We start from the raw sequence: 27036 nt of genomic DNA, 5'->3' as shown, positions 1-27036 counted from the left end.
AAACAATACGAGAGCTGATATCAGGCTTACCTGGAGTGTTGAACGTGAGTGACGACTTCCTCATCCATTCAGCAACGGCCACAGACCACCACAAACATCTCCGCGACACACTGAGGCGCCTCAGCGAATACGGACCCCCTCTACACAAGGACAAGTGCCAGTTTTTCCAGCCCTCCCTCGAGTTCTTCGGCTACCTATTCAACCACGAAGTAATACAGGTGGACCAGAGGAAGTCGCAGGCGATCAAGGATATCCCCGCACCAACGACACCGACGGAAGTACGGACCTTCTTGGGGATGGCCACGTACTGAGGGCGATTAATACCCGGTCTGGCCACCCGGAGTGAGCCACTGCAGGCCCTCACGAAAGCAGAGGCGACCTGGCACTGGGGCTCAAAGGAGGAAGAGGCATTCCAAGGGGTAAAAGATGCCCTTCTAGGAGAGGCCACAGTGGCCTACTTTGACCCCGAGAAGCGAACGAAGGTGCTGGTCGATGCGAGCCCCGTAGGACTCGGTGCGGTATTGGCTCAAGAACGTGAACCAGGACAGTGGGCCGCCTTGGCGTTTGCCAGCAAGTCTCTCACCCCCACGGAAACAAGGTATGCCCAGATTGAGCGCGAAGCACTTGCCATCAAGTAGGCCTGTAGCCACTTTCATCTGTACCTCCATGGATGACATTTCACCATGGTCACTGACCATCAGCCTCTTGCTCACCTCTTCAAAGGGACTGCACCGCACCCACCCCCGTGCATTGAGCGCTGGCCAGTCCAGTTGCAACCGTATGAAATGGAGGTGGTGTACCGCCCAGGGTCAAAGAACCCAGCTGACTTCCTTTAGAGACACCCAGTTCGGTCGGAGAAGCAAGAGGAAGATGAGGACATCAAACAATATGCCCATTTGGTGTCTCTGGCAGCATGCCCCCAGAGCATGTCCTTGGACGATGTCAGAGAAGCTGCCGCGACTGATGCAATCTACACCAAGACTCTAAGTGCCGTGCAAGAAGGCTCGTGGACAAACTACCTTCGTCAGGCCAACTCGTGGACCCAGGAAGATCGAGACACCCTAACAAGAATGTGGAGGGTCCGTCACAAACTTAGCGCTACCAGCGAGGGCATCCTGCTAGAGGATCCCGGCTAGTGATCCCGCAGAGCCTCAAACACCGGGCAGTCCAATTAGCCCATGGAAGGCACTGGGGAATAACCAATATGAAAGCACGGATGCGAGAAAAAGTCTGGTTCCCAGAGCTGGAGGACATGGTAGAGGAATATGTCAGAAGATGCTCATTGTGCCAACTGACGAGCAGCCCGGAGAAACCTCTCCCAGTTATCACCGAAGAGGCCTGCACTGTCCCATGGTCCAAAGTAAGCGTGGACTTTGGAAGCTTCCCAGGAGGGAAACACACTCTTGTGATCATAGATGCATACTCAAAATATCGAGTGGTAGAAACTGTCGTATCTACGGCCTTCAACCACGTCGGAGCAGTGTTAGAGAAAGTCTTCGCCATGTTTGGTTTTCCTCAAGAAGTGCGCGGTGACAATGGTCCCCCATTCCAAGGGGCCGAGTTTGCCACGTTCCTCCAACAGCGAAGCATATCGCATCGATGCATTACCCCTCAGTGGCCTCAGGCGAACAGGATGTCAAACGCTTCATGGGCACTCTGAACAAGATGTTTCGCATAGTGGTCGTGGAACAAGTAGACCCAGAACAGAGGCTGAACAAGTTCTTGAGAGAATACCGAAGCACCCCTCACTGTACGACCCAGCGGAGCCCGTGGGCCCTCATGTTCCATGGCCCCCGCCGGGACCTGCTCCCTACCTACCCGGGGTGGTCGTCACCTCCAATGGAGGTTGAATAGGTGCAAGAGAGAAGGGTGCGACACAACCAAGACGCAAGCGTCAGACACTGTGCCACCCCAAGAAGGCTCAACCAGGGAGCGGCGGTCATCCTGCGAAGCCGATGCCAAGGAGAAAAGTTCCAAACAAACTACGAGCCTGGCAGCTGGACCGTCACCGCTAACCATGGCACCATGGTAACTGCGCACAAGGGAGCGGATGAAGTATCCAGAAACATCTCATGGTTCAAGGACGTCCCGCCAGAACATCGCAGGGAGACCTCGAGTGACCACACAAGTCTCATGACCACTGCTGCGCCCAAAGGAAGGACAGAAGAATCGGCTAGTGGCCAAGTCGGTGAGACCCCAGAAGTGAATCTCTCATCTCAACACGGTGCTTGCTCCGAGGACCCCGGCCGGAACAGCACGGGGGCGTACCGGCACCCAAAGATACAGCCTGAGGCCGAACCCCCACCCGAGTCAGCGGCTGAGAGACTACGCCGGCTGACGAGGACCGGAGCTCGCCGACTGGGGCTCACGCAAGTACTCTACTTTCTATGTTGGACTGAATAACATTTGTAGACCATTGCGATTATGTTAAAGGAACTGTTATAACAAAAGAACTGAGTTGGATAGGGATGTAATAGTTGGCGGTCTAGTGGCCAACACACATGCACCCACGACATCCACAGGCCAGGTGTGGCCCGCAGGGATTAATAAAAGGAGGACGGCTGCTCGGGGTACGTCACTTCCGACCTGACTAATAGTGTGGTCTCCCTGTGTTCTGTTCTGCGCTCCTGCCCCCGAACTAGGCCTTCTACCTACTTTCGGGTCATAGCCCAGCCTAGATCCACGACACCACACTTAGAATGTGGGTTTACTCGAAAGACTCGTTTCATACACATGAAAATGGGTTTGCTTTCCTCAATGCTTGAAATAGCAACTTCTGTACTGTTTAATATGAATTGAATGTGTTTAATGTTTAGTCCTGGTGAAGGCCTTTGTTAAGTTTGAGTAATGATTAGAAGCTGACACATCAATGAGTTAAATATAGTATTATATTTATTACAAGTGAGGATTGTCTAGTATGTGCACTATGACTCGTTGTTGAGAGGTTTTGTTATTTTTTTTATAGAGCCAGACAAGGCATTTCAGGTGGTCCTGGGTGTATGACTTTCCAAACGTTTCCATGCATGGCATACTAATATATTACAAGAAGAAGGGTTTAACCCAAGCAGTCACGGGGACCTGGGCGGTAAGTAGTACATGTAAAGGGGGTCCCTGTCAAGGAGAAAGGTTGTGTTTCACAACCAGCAATTAATAATTCAAACACTTTAGAAAGGAAAACTAGAAAAACATTCTTCACTTTTAGAAGTGTGTATTGTAATTTATTCACAATACCTTGAAATGATACTTCAGAAGAATTTCATACAATTGTCACAAAATTGTGCCCCGATAGGAAAGGGGGAGAGGTGAAAGGGAGTGCTCGAGGGAAGGATTAGTGGGGAATGAATGAACACAGTTGTGGGTGATGAGTACACACAATATAGACAGGATCAAAACAATTACAAAAACAAGAGCCAAATAATTTATAAAGGCATAAAATGATAAATGATTTTCACAGCAAAACTTTCGACGGACACCAAGTCAGTACAAAACTGTAAAGGGCAAGTGCCGGAAGTTAAGTAGAAGACACCGTCGACGTTTCGACCCCTATAAGTAGGCTCAGTTCAGTCCTTAAGTGGGGTCTTCATCAGGACTAGGAAGGAGGGGGGAGTGTGGGGCAGTCCTGTTGGATAAATTAGTAACAATCAATTAAATGAATTAAATAGTGGTACAACATAGTCAGTACATTCAGACTATGATGGGAGTAGGAATGAAAAAAGGGGTTACCATGGAATCGTGGCCTACTTGGCTCGCGATGCGGAACAGCGACGAACTGTGGTTAGGTCACAGGTCACTCGCCAGGCGAGTGAATCTCAACATGAGCTACAGAGGAGCAAAAGAAAGGGAGGAAAACCAGTCAGATGAGACTTGGTCCTATACTTCTGTCACGTAATTAAAAAACCGAACCAAAATGGGAGCCAATGGAACCATGTAAAGGATGATCTCTAAAGATAACCCCACTGCGGGAGTATGCGATAGAGAGCCTCATATATACATCGGGGCGGAAGCCATTTACGATTAAAATTAAACTTGAACTAGGGTAGTAAGAGCTATGGGGGAGGAGAACCCGGTAATGCATCACATATGACTATAAAAGTTGTCAAACCCAGACGTGAAGTCTGGGTAGGCGTCAAACATTTTTTCAAGAGATAAAAGCATACCTGTGCATAAAGAATTGCAGCAGATGGGTAATGGCCCACAGTTTTGGATAATAGTCGTCAGCAGTTGAATACGCTGTATGTTAGGTCGGGGTTGGGTCGATAAACCGGATCAAGATTCTTAAAGGGGAAAACATGAAGAATCGTTGTGGGTACGTGCAGCGCAATATATTGGGACTTACTCAATAAGACAGAATGACTGCTATGGAAAACAGACAGCGCATCGGCTGCATCTCATACCTATTATGTGTTTCTTTTTGGAAAAACAAAAAGCCGGTCCGTTTCAGGTACACGGTACACGCGTTCTGGGTCTAACGCCCGATGGGCTCGTTGGCCGAGGCGACGAGCTCGATCACAAGTCTGTAAGAGATGTACAAGACCTGGTAAGGGGCTGGAAGGGCCGATTAGATGACCCAATAGCTGAAACGTCTTGCCGCATTGTGGTCACGTACCGTTTATGCTGCTGTCAGGTCCGAAACTCCGCAAGAACTGCTACGCGGAGTTTGGGTGGGCGGGGCCTCGCTACATAGTGTCAAGCCGATCATGGAAACAGGAGAGGTACTCCACGGTAAAGTTTGACAAACAGAACGAGTCATGACTTAAACTCAAATATTTGGTCTGTTAACGCACATTAGCTCTATGTACATATGTAAGCATCTTAGTGAAAAGTTGGGAAAAATTATAAAAAGGATTGCATTAGTCTGTTAATCCCTACCGCGCAACTCTCTCACATGAGGTTGAAGGCGGATTGGTGGATCAATTAAGTACATAAGGGACATAAGAGAGGCCTCTGCTCAGAACATTGACTTCCTCAGCAGATAAAGTATATTGGGAGATGTTAATCACTGTGAATCCAAATGGATGTCCCTCTTAGATTCAATTAAACATGGATTAAACGAGCAAGATAGCAGTCTAGCTCAGTTGGCAGCTCTGGGTTAACTTAATTTACCATATATGACCTGATTTAACTTTACATTATTGTCTCACTTTGGAACAGGCCTGGTCTATTCAAAACGTGTATGTATAGAGCGCTTGCCAATGCAACTCCCTCTTCAACCTCATGCTTGAGAGTTGCAGGGCGTATACCATTTACTGTATCTAATGAGCGTACTCCTGTTTTCAGCACATGAGCATAATGGTAATGTTATTCCCCATCCAGCACTTATGTGCGACTTAGGGACCCAGTGTTTCCAGCACACGAGCATAATTGTAATGTCATTCTTCATTTAGTACTTATGTGTGTTTATTAACCATAGAGACCAATGAACCCGCCTTCAACCTCTTGTTAGAGAGTTGCGCGGTAAGCCTTAAATTCCAGAAGTTATACTGTTACTTAATTGATCCACCAATCCGCCTTCAACCTCATGTGAGAGAGTTGCGCGGTAGGGATTAACAGAATAATGCAATCCTTTTTATAATTTTTCCCAACTTTTCACTAAGATGCTTACATATGTACATAGAGCTAATGTGCGTTAACAGACCAAATATTTGAGTTTAAGTCATGACTCGTTCTGTTTGTCAAACTTTACCGTGGAGTACCTCTCCTGTTTCCATGATCGGCTTGACACTATGTAGCGAGGCCCCGCCCACCCGAACTCCGCGTAGCAGTTCTTGCGGAGTTTCGGACCTGACAGCAGCATAAACGGTACGTGACCACAATGCGGCAAGACGTTTCAGCTATTGGGTCATCTAATCGGCCCTTCCAGCCCCTTACCAGGTCTTGTACATCTCTTTCAGACTTGTGATCGAGCTCGTCGCCTCGGCCAACGAGCCCATCGGGCGTTAGACCCAGAACGCGTGTACCGTGTACCTGAAACGGACCGGCTTTTTGTTTTTCCAAAAAGAAACACATAATAGGTATGAGATGCAGCCGATGCTCTGTTTGTTTTCCATAGCAGTCATTCTGTCTTATTGAGTAAGTCCCAATATATTGCGCTGCACGTACCCACAACGATTCTTCATGTTTTCCCCTTTAAGAATCTTGATCCGGTTTATCGACCCAACCCCGACCTAACATACAGCGTATTCAACTGCTGACGACTATTATCCAAAACTGTGGGCCATTACCCATCTGCTGCAATTCTTTATGCACAGGTATGCTTTTATCTCTTGAAAAAATGTTTGACGCCTACCCAGACTTCACGTCTGGGTTTGACAACTTTTATAGTCATATGTGATGCATTACCGGGTTCTCCTCCCCCATAGCTCTTACTACCCTAGTTCAAGTTTAATTTTAATCGTAAATGGCTCCCACCCCGATGTATATATGAGGCTCTCTATCGCATACTCCCGCAGTGGGGTTATCTTTAGAGATCATCCTTTACATGGTTCCATTGGCTCCCATTTTGGTTCGGTTTTTTAATTACGTGACAGAAGTATAGGACCAAGTCTCATCTGACTGGTTTTCCTCCCTTTCTTTTGCTCCTCTGTAGCTCATGTTGAGATTCACTCGCCTGGCGAGTGACCTGTGACCTAACCACAGTTCGTCGCTGTTCCGCATCGCGAGCCAAGTAGGCCACGATTCCATGGTAACCCCTTTTTTCATTCCTACTCCCATCATAGTCTGAATGTACTGACTATGTTGTACCACTATTTAATTCATTTAATTGATTGTTACTAATTTATCCAACAGGACTGCCCCACACTCCCCCCTCCTTCCTAGTCCTGATGAAGACCCCACTTAAGGACTGAACTGAGCCTACTTATAGGGGTCGAAACGTCGACGGTGTCTTCTACTCAACTTCCGGCACTTGCCCTTTACAGTTTTGTACTGACTTGGTGTCCGTCGAAAGTTTTGCTGTGAAAATCATTTATCATTTTATGCCTTTATAAATTATTTGGCTCTTGTTTTTGAAATTGTTTTGATCCTGTCTATATTGTGTGTACTCATCACCCACAACTGTGTTCATTCATTCCCCACTAACCCTTCCCTCGAGCACTCCCTTTCACCTCTCCCCCTTTCCTATCGGGGCACAATTTTGTGACAATTGTATGAAATTCTTCTGAAGTATCATTTCAAGGTATTGTGAATAAATTACAATACACACTTCTAAAAGTGAAGAATGTTTTTCTAGTTTTCCTTTCTAAAGTGTTTGAATTAATAATTGCTGGTTGTGCAACACAACCTTTCTCCTTGACGGGGACCCCCTTTACATGTACTATGGCATACTAATATAAACATATAAAAAATCATGTGTGAGCATTCTGCTAACCTTGTGATGCATAGCTGACAGCCTTCACCTTATGGAGCTGTTTCCTTTATGAGACTTTCTGGACCAGGGTTCTTGACACTTTTTTGTAGTTCGTATTCATAAGAATGCAATCTCTATGTTGTTGGCAGTTCTAGTCATTGATCATAGACAGTTGAATGCACCTCAGGCCTCACTTGCCTCTGGATGTATATGCCTTTCTGAGGGTTTCTTGACTATCATTCGTCCCTAGGACCACCCAGGGTGCCGCGGGGCTGTGGCACGAGCTTGCTAAGGGCAGATCCTTTATACATACATGTATACTTAAGTATTTTTCTGGCTTACCAGTTTTTCCTATCAGGTGGGGGGGGGGGGGTCTGGCAGTAGAATAAAGTGATCTGCTGATTGCATGCAGAGCGTGGTTGTCTGCAAAAAAGAAATTGAGTTCAGTGGTAGGGACTTTAAGAATCACATTCGTTCTGTGATCTTTTTAGCTGTATGTAGATGTACTGAAATTTTGTTATTTCTAGTGAGATCTTTTAAAAATAACGTTTCTTAATTTTTCGTACAGTTTAAAAATAATGTATATGAACTTCTTTAAAGCCACAATTTAAACAAGCAATGTCAATGCACTAGGTCTCCCATTTACGCGAGTTTGAACTATTGCCATGTTTTATTTATGTTTTTGTTTTGAAAACATGAATAAAAGGCATTGCAACTCGCGTAAAAGCGAGAGCTACTGCACTGCAAATGCTTGTTTTTTGTATGCACGGAGTAATAAAGCGATTTGGCCAGAATCACAAGATGTCTAACCGACGCTGAGAATGGAACCTGTATCCCAACTTTCAAAGTCTGCAGCTCTAGCCGTTGAACATCTGCTCTTGAAAATACCGTGGTACTTGCTGTCACATTTTCAAGTCCAATCCTTACCTATGTTAATTACGTTCGTAATCATCTTTATTTAACCTATTGGTGTCGTTGCTGGGTTGAGCTTGTTTTGGACCTTTTTTGCTTAGGATCATATTACTTTTGGTCGTGTTTTCAAGGGACTTTGTGCGCATTTCCCCTCATACCCGGTAGAGCAGTGAGCTGGGAACAGAGCAGTTCGTATTACTATAATTACTGAGTGCGAACTTAAGTGTGGAATGGGTTGGGGCGGGTCGTTTCGCCCCCTATGCCCGGCTCTAATAAGTACGGGGAGCTGAGTCCGGGTGGCAGACTTGGTTTTGAAAGAAAGATGACGACTCCTTGCAGAAGCTTTAGAAAGCGCGTGTTGGTGACTGGGGGAGCTGGCTTCATGTAAGTAGCGAAAGTTGATGGTGTATTGCTAGCGGCTGAAAACTAACTTTCTCTTTTGCAAGTTATAGTTAGCACTTGCCCTCCCTGCTCTCCCTGGTTACATCGCTGCAGTGCAAGGTTTGCTGTTGCGCTATAGACGATGTCTACTTTAAAGACTCCTGTGTTGTCATTTACTTCTTGGACGAGCCTCCGAATAAGTGTCCCCAATACCAGTGAGAATGGAGATCCAATTTCCCTGGTCTGCTAACAAATGCTAACATATATTTAAAGTTCCTTACTGCCATTTGTACTAACGCTCCTGTACCGGTGAGACATTACAACGGCATCACGTCTCCCTTAGTTGCGGCAGCGCCTTTCGCACTGCAAGCCCATTAATTTTTACCCATTTCCTACATGTCATTTGCACCCGACTTGTATACGTGGGCAGATAGGCAGGTACTGACTGCCACGTGCACGAGTATCTAGAGACCTCTTGATTACACCACTGATCATAGCGGATTAGTGCTTGCATTTCTGCTCTGCCCCAAGTCTCTTAGTCACGGTCATCTACTTTGTCCATCTTCACACGTTCATGTCAAAATGATAAGCACGCTGCTTCCCTTATGCAACCTGTTATTCCTTTCTGCAGACCCGACTGGATACCTAAAACAAGCATTTGTGATGCAACGGTCTCGGCTTTAGTTACGCTTAAGCAATTCTGTTAGTAATTAGGTCGCTTTTAGCTTTGCTTTTATTAGTGTTTTTTTAAACGTTTACGTACATGCTATGCATATGTATGTATATCTACGCATGCATTAATATTGGTATTTATATAGATATGCAGTTGTTTACATATGTATGTAGTAGATGGTGATTAGAGAGTGAGTAGTAGACAGTGATTAGGGAGTGAGTAGTAGAGATTGAGTAGAGTGTAGTAGAGTGAGTAGTAGAGTGAGTAGTAGAAAGTGAATAGAGTGAGTAGAAGGAAAGTGAATAGAGTGAGTAGTAGAGAGTAGAGTAGTAGTGAGTAGAGTAGTACAGAGTGAGTAGAGAGTGAGTAGGAGATAGTAGAGAGTAGTAGAGTGAGTCGTAGAGTGAGTAGTAGTGAGAGTGAGTAGTAGAGAGTCAATCAATCAATCACATTTGTAAAGCGCGCTACTCACCCGTGAGGGTTGGTGCTGCTACTGCTTGAAGAGCCACGTCTTGAGTTGCTTCCTGAAGGAGAGATGGTCCTGGGTGAGCCGTAGGTGGGTGGGGAGGGAGTTCCATGTCTTGGCCGCCAGATAGGAGAAAGATCTTCCCCCTGTGGTGGTTTGGCGAATCTGTGGGACGGTGGCGAGGGCGAGGCTGGCGGATCAGAGCTGGCGGGTGGGTGTGTAGAACGTGAGGCGGTTGTTGAGGTATTTGGGGCCCATGTCGTGGAGAGCCTTGTGTGCGTGGGTGAGGAGCCTGAACGTGATTCTCTTGCTGACGGGGAGCCAGTGCAGGTCTCTCAGGTGGGCAGAGATGTGGCTGTAACGGGGAATGTCCAGGATGAGTCGTGCAGAAGCGTTCTGTATGCGTTGAAGTCTTTTCTGTAGTTTGGCTGTGGTTCCCGCGTAGAGGGCGTTCCCGTAGTCCAGTCGGCTGGTGACAAGGGCCTGGGTGACCGTCTTACTGGTTTCGGTGGGGATCCACCGGAAGATCTTTCGGAGCATGCGTAGGGTGTTGAAGCATGATGACGAGATGGCGTTGACTTGCTTGGTCATTGTCAGGGAAGAGTCCAGGATGAAGCCTAGGTTGTGTGCGTGATCTGTGGGAATGGGGGCGGTGCCCAGTGCAGGGGGCCACCAGGAGTCGTCCCAGGCGGAGGGGGATGGTCCGAGGATGAGGACTTCCGTCTTGTCCGAGTTCAGCTTCAGACGGCTGAACTTCATCCATTCCGCGACGTCTTTCATTCCTTCCAGGAGGTTGGCTCTGGCGGTGGCGGGGTCGTTGGTGAGGGAGATGATCAGCTGGGTGTCGTCAGCATAGGAGATGATGTTTAGGTTGTGTTGGCGTGCGATGGTTGTGAGGGGGCTCATTTAGACTTTGAAGAGGGTGGGGCTGAGCGAGTAGCCTTGAGGAACGCCGCAGATGATCTTGGTGGCCGCAGAGCGGAAGGGAGGGAGGCAGACTCTCTGAGTTCTGTCTGAGAGGAAGCAGGTGATCAATTCCAGAGCTTTTCTTAGGATCCCGGCGTGGTGGAGGGGGGCTGTCAGGGTGCGGTGGAAGACTATGTTGAATGCTGCCGATAGGTCGAGGAAGATGAGGGCGGCAGTTTTCCCGTTGTTGAGCAGGGACCTGATTTCGTCGGTGGCTGTGATGAGGGTGGTCTCGGTGCTGTGGTTTGCTCGGAAGCCGGACTGCGATGGGTCGAGGGAGCCGTTTGTCTCGAGGAAGGCGGTCAGTTGTTTGTTGACGGTTTTCTCGATGACTTTAGCGGGAAAAGGGAGGAGCGAGATGGGGCGGAAGTTCGTGGGGTCCGTGGTGGGTTTCTTGAGGAGGGCGCTGATCTCCGTGTGCTTCCAGGTCTCTGGAAAGGTGACAGATGCCAAGGAGTTGTTAATGATGTTCCGGAGTTTGGGTGCGATGATGGGAGTCAGATTTGTTGAAAATGTGGTGTGGACAGGGGTCGGCGGGGGAGCCGGAATGGATGGTGTTCATCACGAGGGTGGTGTCTTTGGTGCTGACGGGGGTCCAGGTGCAGAGGGTGGTGGTGGGGGGCGTTGGTTCTTTTGTTGGGTGCGTGGTCTGGGCGCCAAAGCTGTTGTGTATGTCCGCGATCTTGTGGTGGAAGAACGAGGCGAGTAAGTCGCAGAGGTCTTGCAAGGGCGTGATGTCGTTGTTGCTGGCGCTGGGGTTGGAGAGCTCTTTGACGATGCTGAAGAGTTCCTTGCTGTTGTGGGTGTTGTTGTCCAGTCGTTCTCTGAATGCTGTCCTTTTGGTGGTGCCGATCAGCTGGTGGTGTTTGCGGATAGCGTTCTTGAGGGCTGTCATGTTTTCTGTTGACTGGTCGTGGCACCAGGCTTTCTCGAGGGTACGGCAGGATATCTTGGAGTTTTTGAGGTCGTTGGTGTACCACGAGGCTTGCTTGCTGCCGGGTCTGTTGGGAGGATTCTTCAGTGGTGCAAGAGTATCTGCACAGTTGGTGAGCAACTGTGTGAGGTTGCGGGCTGCTTCGTTGGGGTGCGTAGTGTTAGTGGGAGGGTTCTGGCTCACCGAGGTCGTGAGCTGCTCGGTGGTGATCTTGCTCCAGCGCCTTCGTGGACCTTGTTGCGGGTGGTGGTGAGTCGTGGTTTTCCTGAAGTTGAAGTGGACGCAGCTGTGATCTGTCCAGTGTAGCCCGGTGGAGTGGCTGAAGGAGATGTGGTCGCTGGAGAAGAAGACTGGGTCAAGCGTGTGGCCGGCGTAGTGGGTGGGGGTGTTCACCAGTTGCTTGAGTCCGAGGAAGCCAATCAGGGTGGTGGTGTTGCCGTCATTGTTGTTTTCTAAGTGGAAGTTGAGGTCCCCGAGTAGGATGTAGTCTGATGAGGTGAGTGCGAGCGGGCTGATGTAGTCTGCGATGGCCTCGCTGATTTGTGTGCGTGGTCCCGGGGGTCTGTAGATGAGGCTGCCTCTGAGGGTGGTCTTGGGGTTGGTGTGTATCTGGAAGTGAAGGTGCTTGGTGGCGTCGGAGTTGGTCGTGCTGCGGATGGTGTTTCTGTGGACGATGGCGATGCCTCCTCCGGTTTGGTCGGTGCGGTCCTTCCGGGTGATGTTGTAGCCTTCGGGATGGCTATGGCGATATCTGGGGCTAAGGAGGCGTTCATCCAGGTTTCTGTGAGGAAGGCGACGTCCAGCGCTGTTGTGTCGAGAAGGTTCCAGAGTTCGACGGCGTGCCTGTGGACGGAGCAGGTATTGAGCAGGATGCACTTGAGGTGGTTGTTGCTGGTACGTGGTCTGGCAGGTTCGGAGGCAGGTAAATTTGCATGCTTGGCATGTGAAGGGTCCGTAGGTGCGTTTCGGGGTGGCTAAGTAGCAGGCGGGGTTCCGGCCGGTGTTTAGTGCGTGGAGGGTGGCGGTGTCGTAGCTTAGTGGGGTGGGCTGGCTTTGTCAAGGGCCAGGGGTCCTGGCGCTGGGCGCGGTCCAGGCGCAGAGGGCTTGCCTTAGGTGCGCCTTCGGCGCGCCATCGGTGCGTCCGCTGCGCGGCCTCCATATGAGAGGTAGGGAGGAGCAGCTGGGAGGCGGGAGCGGGGCGGCCAATGGGGAGCGAGGGGGTGGGGCCACGGGGGAGCGATCGGCGGGAAAACAAGGGTCACAGAAGGCAAGAGGGGGTGGGGGAGGCGGGCACGGCGGCACAACTGACAATAGCAAAGAAGAAATAAACACTGGGTACAAAAATAAATGAGGGGGAAATTCAAGGAAAGATACAGCAGGGAGCAGTCACAAGAAACGAGCACAGACCAGTCTGCAATGCAGCAGGTGACATGAGGGCAGCAGCGTCACACAGGGGGTCTGCCCGGTGGCAGAGGGAGCGACCTTCCTGGACACAGGGTCACAGGGTCAAGGGTTGCAGTGAGTAATATAGAGATGTATAGAGTGAGTAGCTGAGAATGAGTAGAGAGTAGTAGAGAGTGAGTCTTCTTCTCATCTTAGGTTTGTACGCAATATCGTTGTGTAGGTTTCCCACAAGTGATCACAACTGCATTAAATAAGTCAAGTTTGGAACAAATGTGTACAGAAACATGACAAAAGATATGGCCAAGGAAATGCCCATTAACATGGAAGAAGTTCAAAGAATATATAATTGAAAGCCAAGGGAGGTTTTAATCTGGTACCCTGAATAGAGTAGTGATGCAGCAAATCACAACTGTGGCAAGAGGCTGTTCACACTTTCTGCTGTTTAGGATTTAAAGCACACCCCTATATGCATTGGGGCTAGTCTTAGAAAAGTGACATTTCTCTCCTCAACCTCCTTAGCATAAAGATTGTCTGCTTCCTAAAGCAATCCTGTGCCCCCAGGACCAGCTGAAGCTGCAGCGAGCCACCGGTGCAGAATGAACACAAGTGCAACGGGCAAGCTGAGCTTAAACAACTTATCATACAAACACCGCTCCCCCCAGAAGCCCCCCGTGCTAGCCATTCGCAGGCACCCTGTACAACCTGACTCCTTCTCCTTCGAAGAATTTGAAATATTCCGCGAGCCGAGATAACTCTTCGGCGGATAAAACCTGAGTGTGTTTGGGCCGAGGTGGCCAGTCTGCGGCTCCCGGAGGCCCTGGAAGTGTCCGGCAGTTACAGTGGAGCCAGCGGTACGGGGCCAGGGGGAGTCAGCCTAGAGACCAGGGGCGGCTGGTGACATTTGAAAGTGGAAGGGCGTGAAAGTTGGGGATGAGTGTCGCGTGCCAGGGGGGTTAGGAGGGTGGTGTTTGTTGTGGAAAAATAAGTGGTGATTCCCAAAAATGATTACCTGTGGCAGCAGACTCGTGCTGCAGCTGACATTCACTTCTGAATTTAATTCAGTAGGCTCTGAAGAGTGGAGCTGAATGTGTACATACAATGCCAATACCCAAAGTCCCTCATGTCCAGGCTCTTCACGTAGGCGGTAGACCCTGAACTGCGCACCCCATGGCTAACTCAGCATGGTTTTCAAGTGGACTCTGAAGGCTGAGGGGAAAACGCTTGCAGTAGCTCAAGAGCGTGGGTGCTGGCGTTCCAGTTCTACCTGAAGTCTGCTTGCTGCTTCCTACCTGTACTCTATGCCTGAACTGTGATGCCTGCTGCTTACTGCCTCTGCTCTCCCCTATGCATGAGCGTTGATGCCTGCTGCTTCCTTCCTGCCTGATCTCTGACGGTTGCTTCCTGCCTGTGCCCTATGCAATGAGCTCTAATGCCTGCTGATGCCTGTGTTCTTCTGGCTTCTGCTTCATACCTGTGCGGTATGCTGAGCTCTGATGCATCCTTCCTGCAGGGTGGCTGCCTGCTACTCTCTTACAGAGCTCTGCCTGAAACGCCCAGGCTGTGCACACCATTCACCTCCCCCCAGCCCCTCACTCTCGAGACAAGCGCCTCTTTCTTATCGTGCCTGGAGGAGCTGCTCTGTGGAGGAGTTGGGAAGTCTCGGTTTAATTTCTCTGCTCCGACCCAGCTGCCTGGTATCCCTTTAAAATAGGTTGAGCTCATCAGGGTTGCAGAGCCACCTACGGGAAGCCAACAGTGTGGTGAACTCGCTGACATAATAAATCTAAAGTGTACCACTATCCACATGCCATACGATCGTAAATGTGACCTTTTTCTAGAACCCCCATCTCACAATATACATTAAAATGACCATTGATAAATATAACAAAAACATACCGAGTGCAGGAGCACACCGTCTCAGACTCTCTCCCAGTCGCGGTGGGGAGGGGGGGTTGCGGGGGGTGTGTGGGGGGGATGGAGTTATTAATAAACTAAAATATTAAAATCCTACCTGAGGTCTTGTGAGCAGGTTCGCGCAGCCCGGGTCCGTTGGCGCCGACAGCCCCTCTAAGCCAATCCTGGCGCTGCCTTAGGGGCACGTCTATTCTTCGCCCCTCGCACGCCCATTAGGAGCCCAAATGGCTCCTAATGGGCATGCGCAAACAATTCAAAACACAAGTGCGCATGAGTGGGCAAGGTGCAAAAATTCGCCCTCCGTCCCCACTCATGCGCACTTGTGTTGTGCTACTGCCTTGCCCCCACTGGTCTGACAGTCCATCATCTCAGTCAACATGACGCCAGCCCGCCCACCCCCTTCAGTCCCTGAAGGGGGTGGGCGGTCCGACGTCATGCTGACATGATTGTCAGTTCTCCCTCGGCTCTTTGAACTTAAGTAAACTGAACCAGTTTACTTAAGTTCAAAGAGCCGAGGGAGCTGGGGGCGTGGGGGGGCTGCGGGCGGGGGGGCTACACCCCCACGCCCCAATGGACGCACCGCGCCTGCTAGAGGCCGGGGGCGGCCAGGGGCCCAACTCCACAGGGAGCGGTGATCTGTCCCCATCCAGCAGATGGCGCGGGTTCCCAAAGCCTCACCAAACACACACCTATATTCACATTCCCCAAGCCTCACAAACCCATACATTTGCACATACACACACGCACACACACTCACTGACACACATACAAACTCACACGCATACACACCAGCAATATAAACGTACATTCACAACGAAAGATGCAGGAAAATGCCCACACAACATCCAAAGAAAAAACGTAGTACACCCAGGTGCATACTCTACAATTCGGCCATCGCACGTCAAACTGCACAGTAAGTACACTGCCTAAGGCACACACAGACCACACACATACACAAACCACGGTCGTACATAAAAAATGCACCGCACACACATGCATCCTCAAACACAGACCAACGTGCACGGATACACAACAGACTACCCACGTCAAACAAGGCCACAAACATGTTCACGCATGCATACATGAACACAAAATCAGATTAGAGCGATTGTTTATGGGCAATTAAACGAACAAATCTGGGGTTGTAACCAGCATGCACTAATAACTCCACCTTTCACTCCAAAGAGTAAAAGTCAAATGTCAATTTCAGTGAAGGCTGAGAGTTGGTCTTGAGTACCTCAAAGAATACAGGATCAATGGCTAGTTAATAATATTTTTGTGAAAATGTTTACATTGAGTACCATTGGCGTTTAGAGAGCTTCCCTGCGTTATTGGTATTAATATATATTTGAAATCAAGTATTTACATTGTTGCATACATTTGCGAGAGGGGAACTTCAAGAACCCTCATCGTCAGATGCACAAATTTGTGTACCATAAGGAACAATTTATTTTTAGACTTATTTTGAGTAGTGAGGAAAGCATCCTCTATATTCACTTGCATTGTGATATAGTTATGCAGAAGTATTTTTTCGAATTATCAATATTTTACCTCCTTCCTGGAGGTAAAATTCAGTGTGCAGAGTAGACCGCGACAAAATGATTTTGCAAACCTCTACCTCTACCGCTGTGGTCTGTGATGGTATAATCGCGGCACCCGCGCATTACTTTTAAAATGTTATTAAGTAAAGCGCATGTGCCGCGATTATACTAAAATGAAAGAAATAGATGTTTTTTCTATTTCTTTCATGTTGGTATAATCGCGGAACCCACGCTTAGACTAAAACGACCGGAGAGTGACATGCATGGGGGCCAGGCGTGGAGCAAGATAGCGAGGGGGAGACATAACCTAGGAGAGGGAGACATACACACCCATACAGGGTCAGAAGTGGAGCGGAATAGAGGGTGAGATGGAAACCATGGCAACAGGAGGGAGATGTGCACATGGGATCAGAAGTGGAACGAGATAGAGAGGGGAGCGAGAGAGGCGGGGGAAACAAGGGCAGAGAGAGCGAGAAGCCGGCAGGAAGGGCAGATGTGACTAGCGAGATCGGCGAGGAGGCGCATGGAAGTGGGAGAGGTCACAGAAGGAGAGGCCACGGCGGGTGACCTTCGCCGCTGTGGCATCGATGCTACCCCTCTGGCAGGGGTGCCCTTATTAACAACCTTCCCTCCAGCTGCCGAGAGCGTTGACGCACCCGATGTTAGCATGTCATATTTACAACCGCAGTACATGTGAGGGCTGCATGTAATTGTACCCTAACACCACACACACAAACGTACATGTCTGTGGTGGGCATTTATGTGGACGACCACCCACGCCATGCCGGGGACGTTAGTGTTAAAAAGAAGGTGCTTCCGAGATCCTGCATGAAAAAGATCTTTTTTGCGTTGGCGGGCATTGTTAGCCAACTTTCCCCGGTAGAAGCGCCTCTGCCGGTCTGGGTTTACGTTGAAGGTCTCCCTGACCGAAAATAGTCTAACAATAAAAACAAACATGGGTAGCAAAAACAAAATACGCAGGATGTAGCATTACACCTGGTGGGAGGTGGGCAACAATGTTAAATCGTGGTATAAACTAAAAAGGAATTTCCACAAGGGTGAGGGGGCGTGGGGAGGAAAGCTAACAGCATTGTTAATAGAGCCCTGTCTGCACAGGCCCAGCTTCAAGTGCATTGTAAACAGGACAATGACACTGACACAGGCCAATGTTCCATAAAAGTATTCTTGCGGTGCTATGTTCTGCATCCTTATTTCAAAAACGTTTTACATGCACAGATTACCGTTTTACAACACGTAGGTGACACGGCATGTCCCCTTTACTCAACAGCAAAGCATCACAGCTTCTACGGCCAAAGACATCACAGACCGCCGCGAACCCCCCTGACAGACACATTTAGGCAACAGCAGATCATTCACCGATTACGAGGTGCCTCCTCACACTCCCTAATCTGAAAGGAGAGATGCATTGCCAAACAAAAGATAGTGCCACCCAAGTACCATCACAATGTACTATTCCATGCCAGTGGGCACATCTCACGTCCCTTCACCGAGTGAAGCAAGCGCTCTGATGGCAGAAGCTTAGGGGTTGGATTCGACAGATCACCTTCAGGGCATGCCCAGGCACTCAGGGACCATACTCATCAAGTGCAGGGGCTGGCTGGCATGCCACTTGGTCAGGGCGGTTCCTGCTGCAGAGAGGGCTGAGGCATCTCTCCGCCAAGAACAATCCTCGTCTATGCTTCATGTGATCCGTCTGCCATCAGCACCCCGGACACAGGAAGGGGGACTCTCCGAGCAGGAACCGGGCATTCCGCCGCAGCAGCCGATGCCAAAACAATGAGATGAGACGAGCTCAGAAATGCTGCTGCCTGCTCACCCCACCCTCCACCTCCTCTCTTCCAGAGCTGCGCCCAGCATCCTGCGCTTACTGGGCGGGAAAGGGCAGAGCCAGTGTCTATCGGGAGCGCTATCTGCACTCTGTGAGCATACTGGCTTCGTAGGTGCTACAGACTCCGAGCGATGACATGCATGTCGTCCCACCCCCTCGCCCAAACTGGGGCTCTCTTACCGAGCAACGCCGAGCTGTCAATATTGTTAAACATGCAACAATAGGACAGCATTTCCATTTATCAGATCCACGCATGACCAAACCAAAAGCAGGCATAGAAAGGACCAGCCAGCATCTGCATCAATGAAAGGAGACAAGCATATCTATTGTGGCGGCCTCCACCCCTCCCTCCTGCATACGATCAGATCGTGAGGGCGTGCCATGAACAGCACCCCGTTTATTTACTAACAGCCAGGTCAGATCAGCTTGGATAAAAACATCTGACAAACTGGTGGCAGCAGGCCCTGAGTAACAGCTGCGGGAAGGCTACTCTCCTCGGGATTGAATGTGGCAGTCATATCAGAGAGTGAAAAAAAAAAGAAGACCCTCCTCTTCGACTTACTGCTGGAGTAAAAGGTTCCTTACCTTCTTTATGGGGCGATACAGATGGCCCCATAAAGAAGATAAGAAACCTTTTATGCCACCAGTAAGACAAGTAAGCCAGTCTGAAAAGGACGGGGCTTAAAGAGAAAGAAGAACGTCACTTGGACCTCTTCTCCAATGGCTGGCCACCGTTTAGCCTGAACGGTGACGCCAGCCAATGGAAAAGAGGGGCGGGACTTAACCTCGCTAGTGAAAATCCCTCTATCTCATTAAATCTCGCCAGCTCGACTGCGCATGTGCGCAGCCTTTTGCAGGCCGAGACCTGAAAAAGGCAATGCTTTGAAAATATGCAAAAAAAAGCTGGTCTTTGCAACCCAGCCCACCTTCTTGTTGCACTTTTGACATATGCACGGACGAGCTGCTGTTACACAAATGAAAACCATAAGTGAACATGGCTTTTAGATTCTCAAATTACAACTTATTTGTACTTCATTTAGTATAAAGGATAGGATTTTGAAACTAAGAGCTGCGGAAAACAGTACTTGTGCGGTCTCCGTCTGAAAGGCCCACTTCAGTCCAGGGCACAAGTCGTAATGAAAATAGTGGCGGGATTTGATGTATAAATCAAAATGACGACACATGAAGTGACATCACAAGAAGTGATTCATTCCATTATAATATTTCGCACTGAAAAAAATCAAGGGACAATTTAAAAAAAAGTAAACATATTAAAATAATGTGAACATTTATGGTTTTAATTTTTATACATCACTTTTTTTCTCCATATATAAAATTGTAACTGAGCACCAAAATATCTCAACGTTACAATATTTTGAACCGACATATTAAACTTGGAAATTACATGTTTAAACTGCTTTTAATGAATAAATAAAGTGCTATTAATTTTATTTCCTCCTGGTGTTCTCATAATCAACTCAATTTATGTCTTTATTCAATCATAAAAGACACATGTAAACAATACAATCTGATATAAAAGACTTAAAATCTCGTACAGAGTATTAAAAAAAGCATATTATAAAATCCCCCAACTTTTTAAAACAAAGATTATATAAAAAGGAGAATTCATAATCAAGGGGTATTAGGGCACAGTTACAGATGGCATAATTATAGACACCAATGTTTAGCTAAGTGTTTGTGGGGAGGTCTCGGGAGCCCCCACATATAGTCAAAATAGGTTACGTGCTGCCTCGCAGTTTCCTTCTTCTAAGGGCCCAAGTCCAGTTCAGGAACTTAGCCATAGCAATAACTATGACTTCAGTAGTTCCGGTTTTTAGAATAATCAGGGCTAATTGGAAAGATCTTGTACCAAGCAGTCTGCCAACCGGCTTGAGCCATTTCTCATAATCAACAAAGAGGGACAGAGAAGTAAGTTATGATTCATTCGGCTTCCAGGCCATGTACGGTATAATCAAGGGAGAATGAATCACTTTCCTGTGTATTACCAGGGTCAGTGTTCCGGATCGTCTTAAAAAACCCTCATTCACGGATTAACCATTTGTGCGGTAAATCTTGGTTCTCCGCAGGAATGGTTACGTAAAAAGCATCATCATTGAGCCTTCGTTATGCTTTCCTCCACCTGGAGGAGGACCAACTGGCACTGACAGTAGTGATTAGGGAAAGTGAAAGTAAAGTGCAGGGAAGCTAAAATTGCCTACATCTATTGACCCAGTGTTCATGCTGTCGTAGATGGGTCAAAGGTTAAAAATAATGTGTTGGTGTGATGCTAGAAGGGTTACTGTTCTGTAGCACCTGTATGTGGGTGGTCGACATGTTTCAGCCCATCTGTGCCCAATGAGGTCTGTGGGCTTTCTTCAGGAGCAAGGAACGCACATTGAATTGAGAATACGGCAAGGGCAAGTTTTGCACTTACCCTTCTTCTTAAGTGAACATATTCAAACACTTACGTATTGAAGTTGCAACTGTGTCTACAACTGGAAAGAAAAAAGCATAAGGACAAAATAAAGGTACAAAACAGTTTCATTGGGCTATTGTGTGTACAATTACTTGTCATTGTTAATGCTTTGTGTTCGAATTGAGCATACTGATTTTTACTGGGGAAGTCAAAGACATGATTGGCTTGTTCGCTGTAGATCTCGTAATATATATAGTCATGTGCTACATTGAGACACCCTAACTGAGGTGTATTGTTTAACTTATGGTTAAGCTGAGGCTTGTGTGTATGGCCGAATTGGAAGGGGTATGAGGCCCAAGAGTGCTCAAATCTACTAAATATGTGCATCGAGCAAAGGTTCCCAACAGTGTTGGCGCGAGGAGCAGTGTGACCTCATATCGTGCCCTTTTTCATCAACCTAGAAGATTGTCAGCGCTCTGCAGTGCTCATGTGGGAAGATTCATACATAATTATTGAAATCGGATAATAAGGTAAATATTAAGGGCTCGCTGGGTCAATTGAATTAAATTTAATTACAGCACAACGCTCTAAACCAGGGAAAGTGGAAGCTGCCATGTGTGTTTGCGTTCTCCGGTAAATAGTCATCGTTTAGTTTGAATTAAATGTGTGCTATAAATGCGCGTGTGCTCCTCCTGTGTTATGTGGTAACCGTTAATGGCAAAGTTAGGGGGTGCGCGCAATGTTCGTTTCTCCAATCCTGGTTGTTATTTTGTCTTGGAGCAGTCGGGAGCGGTATTATTCCTGGTGGGTTCAATGGTTTTAGTTGTGTTTCACATCTGCGCTTGTGGTAAGAATTACGTCCTGTGAAGATGATTAGTTACTAATCTAGGTTGTGCTTCTGAGCAATAACTTGTAAGCGCTATCGGGGGAGACTGGGAGTTTGAGAAGCGTTGTGGCGCCTATCTATAGCATCGCACATGGTGTCTGAGCGTCTGTGCCTGTAGTGATTGTTGCCCGCATGGACAGTTGGTTTACCTTTAAAATGGGGTGAATTCACCTCCATCGGGGGACGGGCGGCTTGACTCTCTGTAGGGGAGAAAAAGAGGATTCCCCTAGTTATTTCTAGTGTTCACGCCGGCAGCAGTGCTCTTCCTAGCTGTGCGGTGTTGCATACCTTTCTGAGTTTCAGGAACAACTTGTTCTGTCGCTGTCTGCCGTGCCCTGGTGGCGGGGGCCGGTAAGGGAGCGCGTTTCATGGTAATGAGATCCAGTGAGCATAGTTAAAAGACTTTCATTTGGTATTGTTGTCAGGAGAAGAATAGTGAAAAGGTGTTTTTCATTTATCTGTGAATTTTGAAATAAAGGGTTGTTAGAAATGGGATTTCCGGTTGGCTAAGGCTTGCGCCAAAGCAAGGCAGAAACCACCATTCTAGTCAGGGCAAGGGAATTGCACGCCAAAGACAACCCCTGCTCAAACCCTTGGTAGCTTGGCACGAGCCATCAGGCTTATCCCGGAGGCAATGTATAAAGCGTTTGCGCAACACACACATACAGCAGCAACGTAACTGGCACACTACAAAATAAACGCCACACAAGGTTTTATAAAAAATAGCCTTTGTATTATCCTAAACACATTAGAAACCTAATCACACATTTACACTGTGCCAACTGGCATGGCCAATATTCACAGGGGCTTATATTCAGGACCAGGCCATTGGGCCATGGTCAAAACAGGTAAGTAAATGCAAAACACAACCAGTAACTACTGGTACCATAATGACCTAAGCATTATCACATTAGCATTGACACCCTCCTAAAGTATCATAGCATGACATTAGGCATAACCACATTAGCGTTAGGCACACTCCTAAGCATAAACACATTACGCATTAGGCCTCACCAGCATAAACACATTAGGCAATAACCTCATGAGCATAAACATCATTAGAAGCATGAATCAGGGTGCATAACTCATATCACATAAAGCACATTATGCAAGCACGATCACCTGAGGAATAACATCCGGGGTCACCACACTGTGCATAAATCATAAGCAACAGTGCCCCACCATACCTACCCTCAGCGGGCACACCTAAGGGAAAAGCATTAGACATAAGCCATGATGTAAGGGGTATCACATGAGGGCTTTGCGCCCTATAAACCTTAGACCTGACCCCCAGGCCAACTGGCCTTCCTCTGGGCTCAAATGCCCTATGTCCAGCAAAGTCAGGGCGGCTGCCAATGCAGCAGAATCTCAAAAGTGCGCAAAGCGCTGGGGCAGGGCAGGAGTGAAACTCTCCCCTCTCTCCTCAAAACGAATTACCCCCACAGAAAAGACTGGTGCTTGTACTACTGTGCCTTGTGAGCCCCATTGGACTCTTTAACAAATATGCCCACGTTGCAGCTGCCTTTGCTTGCGGCGCAGCTGGGGACAAGAAACTGGCACTGGACCTAACTGTGCCCAGGGAAGCTCCAACAAATGTCCCCCTTATAGCTCCCACAGTTGGAGTGGCCCGCTCTCCTGCGGGACCACTCAGTCACCGACAGTGTGCCTCAAGAAAGCCCAAGCGTGCCCTGGAGGGCACGATAATACTCTACTTAGCCCCACTCACCAGGCTCTGCAGGCTCCTTGGGTCTCCTCTCGGACTGCTCCTGGCATCCGCCATACATTGAGAAACCCCTGCTCACCGGGACTCTCTGAGGATTCTTCATGGCCGGCTCTTAGACTGCACGCAGAGCTCTCCTCACCACACGGGAGCCCCGCCTCGCCGCAAGTGCAGTGCTGCCTGCACCTTTGCTGCTCTGGTCGGCTGTGGCTGCGGCTGGAGTCAGACACAGAGCGCGGTCTCCGTCTTTCTTCTCAGCCTGTCCCAGCGTGGGGTAGGCTCCTGCCTGGGTCTTCTCTTGTGGCCGCCTGCACCAGTCATCATGCGCCACGTGGTGCTCTCCCTCTACTCACGGCGGCCCTGCTCCAGCCGGCACTGACTTCCGGCTTTCGTCAATGGCTCAGGCCCGCCCACAGTCAGGCAGCTTGCCTGGCTTCCGGGCCGCAGTGGTGATTTTCTGGCGATGAAATGCGGGGTGGGCTCCTGCTTTAAATCACGGCAATTGCGGGGTGGGCACCTGCCCTAAAACGAAGAAAAATGCGAGGTGGGCACACGTTAGAGCACCCAAAAGCGGGGTGGACACCCCCTTAGCTCAGCAAAATGCGAGGTAGGCCCCGCCCGATTCGCACGCCAGATACGGGAATCCTCAGGTCGCAGCTCAGGGCTTCAAGGTTAAGCAATCAAATAAATGCTCCTCTTTCTATGAAAGCAACCCACAGCGCTCACAAGGCGCTAGATGTCCCTAGGTTCAAAAGCAAAGTTCAGGGGCACAGCAGGGCCCAAGGAGGCCAGTACACAGGACCCTCCAGCAGGTAGGCAAGCCCCCTATGGCGCTTCCTCCTGGGCCGCAGTAAGCACCCAAAGGTCCAAGAACAGCACACCCTTCATGGGGTCACAGCCCCTATATTTCTACTAGGCATTCCTTTGTCTGCAGTGCAGGGCATGGGGGAACCAGATGCAACTGGTTCAGGTTGGATTTGGAGCACTTTGTTTTCCAAGCTCGTATTCCCCTTTGTTGGGTCGGGGCTCATCATCAGACACACCACAGGGGGGTGGAGCCAGCATTCACTAGGGCAGGCATAATCCTATTCAGGACCAGGGACTTCCCCTCCCACTACTCAAAATGTAGATGTCCCATTCAGCCTAGCGCTGACTCACCCTGCCCCTCCTGGAGCCACACACACCTCACCAGCCCCTGTCACTCAAAAGCCAGACATGCAATTCACATCAGGCAGACAGACACATAGCACACAGAATTGCCAACTTCTAAAAGTGGCATTTCTAAAATAGTTATAGTAAATTTGTGCACACCATTGCATAGCATTTATTATCACTATTTCATACATACCAAACTTGACCACGCTGCGCCTCTCGTATCCGGGATTGCCACTGAAACGCGTATCAGGGAATCCCCAATGCATTCCTATGGGAGGACACCCCCACAGTAGTGAGAAACCAAAATGGCTTTTTGTCACTACCAGGACATGCCACACACCCAAGGGACATATCCTATCTTTTACCTACAATGCACCCTGCCCATAGGGCTAGCTAGGGCCTACCTTAGGGGTGACTGACATGTAGTAAAAGGGGGGTCACTGACATGGCACACACTTTAGGTGCCACGTCACAACGGCAGTAACACTGCGAGCACAGGACCTGCAATGGTAGAGGCCTGAGATAGGTTTGAAAGGCAGCTTTGGTGGGTACCGCAATCAGCGCTGCAAGCCCACCAGTAACATTTAATTTACCAGCCCTGGGTATCTGAGACACCACTTTACAAGGGACTGACAGGTAAATTAAATAGGCCAAACTGGTGTAGACCAATCTTACCATATTTAACACAGAGAGCGCACACACTTTTACACTGAACAGCAGTGCTAAAGTGCCCAGAGTCCTAAAACCACCCTCACCATGTCAGAAAAAAGGCTAGGAGAAAGGCAAAAAGTTTAGGGATGAACCCTGCAAAAAGGGCCAAGTTCAACAAGGGCCTAATGGTTAATTCTCATTATTTTGATTGCCAGTATGTATTAATGGTATTAACAGCAGGGTTGTGATTCCTCCATTGGTCAAAATAGTTTGGGCACTTGTATTATGTTGTCTGACAGTCTTTTACTCTTTCAGAATTCACTATTCATATGTTGACGATCATGCCAGTTCTGGGTTTAATAGCGACTTGATATTTAATACTTCTAGAAACTCAGCCAGGCATAAGTCGCTGTGTGCGATCTGGGCTGACAGATTAATTCACTTTGTTTCTCTATATCAATTTTCTGTCCTGTCAATTGAGGTTCTAAGGGTGGGATTGTTTTGTCACGTGGCTGTTCTGGATCAGTGTGACATAGAGTGCCAGGGTATATTGTCATTCAGACCTTCTTTGTACTTTTTGAGGCGATGGACCCACCTTTGCTCTTTTTCAAAGAGGAGGCGTTCTGTGTTCTCATTTCTGATGTTGGGGGTCTCTATGATAACCCAGCTGAATTCATCAATGGAATGTTTGAGGTAGATGTAGTGGTTACTCAGTTTGGTCGTTGTTCTATTGCAATTAATATTGCTTCTGTGCTTGCAGATTCTCTGTTTTACTTTCCGGCACATCATCCCTATATATTTCAGGTTGCATTGGCACGTAATCATATAGATTCCGTGGGTTGTATTGCAATTTGTATGGGTTTGTAAGGTCCATTTCAAATCTTGGTTCAGTTGTAGGGTCTTGGTAGTTTTAGTAAGTTTGCAGACTGAGCAAGACCCACATGGATAGTGTCCCGTTATTGATGTTAGGTTCCAGGTGTTGATTATTGGTTCCAATCGTTGCTTATTAGACAGCGGTCTAGTGTGGACAAGGTGATCACGGATATTTGTAGTTAGTTTATTGGCGAATCGTGGTTTTGGCCATTTCAGGTTCCCAGATGTCAGAATACACCAGTTTTTGTTGACAATTTTCTTGACTGCGTTAGATGCTGTGTTGTATGTTGTGACATACAGCACTCTTTAAAATTTAAGCCTACTATTATGGACAATTGTGATTCCTACAACTTGTAGCCCTCACAGTCTGATGTACCATCTCCTGTACATTGATGCACACACTTGTATGATTTATTGTCTCCGGGTAATGTTTGTTAGATGTAAAGCACTCTGACACCCTACATTGCTGTGAGTAGCACTATACAATAATAAAATAGAAATGTCATTTAGTGCTATGTAAACCATTTTGTTGTGTAACTATTTATAGAAATATATACGTCTGACATACGTACAGTGAATGCATGTCCTACAGGAACAAACGTTCCTCCAAATCATACTTTGTCTTAAATATGTGTGTAGTGATAAGCTGTTTGACTTTGTTTCCCTCCTTTGCATTGGCAACTAGGTATTAGGTTCTAGATAGCTTCCAGCCATGATGGTACTTGTACTTGAACAAAAGCAGGGCTGATTGCCATTTACTTTAGGCCTTTGTTTTGGTCCTTTTTGGGCGGAGGGTGGGGGAAACTGGAAGTTCTCATTCGTGTTTTTAATTCATATAAATTAGGTTTAAAAAAATGGTCGTTTCTAATGTCTTTCTTCTCTGTTTTGTCTTGTTTTATTCATTTTTCACTTGGTATGGTTTGATTTATCTCTAAGTATGTTATGTATTT

The 27036-nt window shown here is 48.1% G+C and overlaps 1 protein-coding gene across 4 annotated transcripts in view; it reads left to right on the top strand.

The window, feature by feature from the left end:
* The first annotated feature begins 8397 nt into the window (after positions 1 to 8397).
* TGDS (TDP-glucose 4,6-dehydratase) overlaps positions 8398 to 27036 on the top strand; it is a 417256-nt gene continuing 398617 nt past the window's right edge. For 3 of the 4 annotated variants that reach the window (XM_086934798.1, XM_086934800.1, XM_086934799.1), the window contains exon 1: positions 8412 to 8641. In XM_086934798.1, the coding sequence (XP_086790924.1) occupies positions 8517 to 8641 (125 nt within the window). In that variant the 5' untranslated portion in view covers positions 8412 to 8516. Of the gene's footprint in view, positions 8642 to 27036 lie in introns of all 4 variants that reach the window. The other variant, XR_015299323.1, reaches the window with a different exon arrangement.

The sequence above is a fragment of the Lissotriton vulgaris genome, chromosome 8 (assembly GCF_964263255.1).
Source record: "Lissotriton vulgaris chromosome 8, aLisVul1.2, whole genome shotgun sequence".
Lineage (NCBI taxonomy): Eukaryota > Metazoa > Chordata > Amphibia > Caudata > Salamandridae > Lissotriton > Lissotriton vulgaris.
The sequence above is the reverse complement of the archived record's forward strand: the minus strand, read 5'-3'. Positions and strand labels throughout refer to the sequence as shown.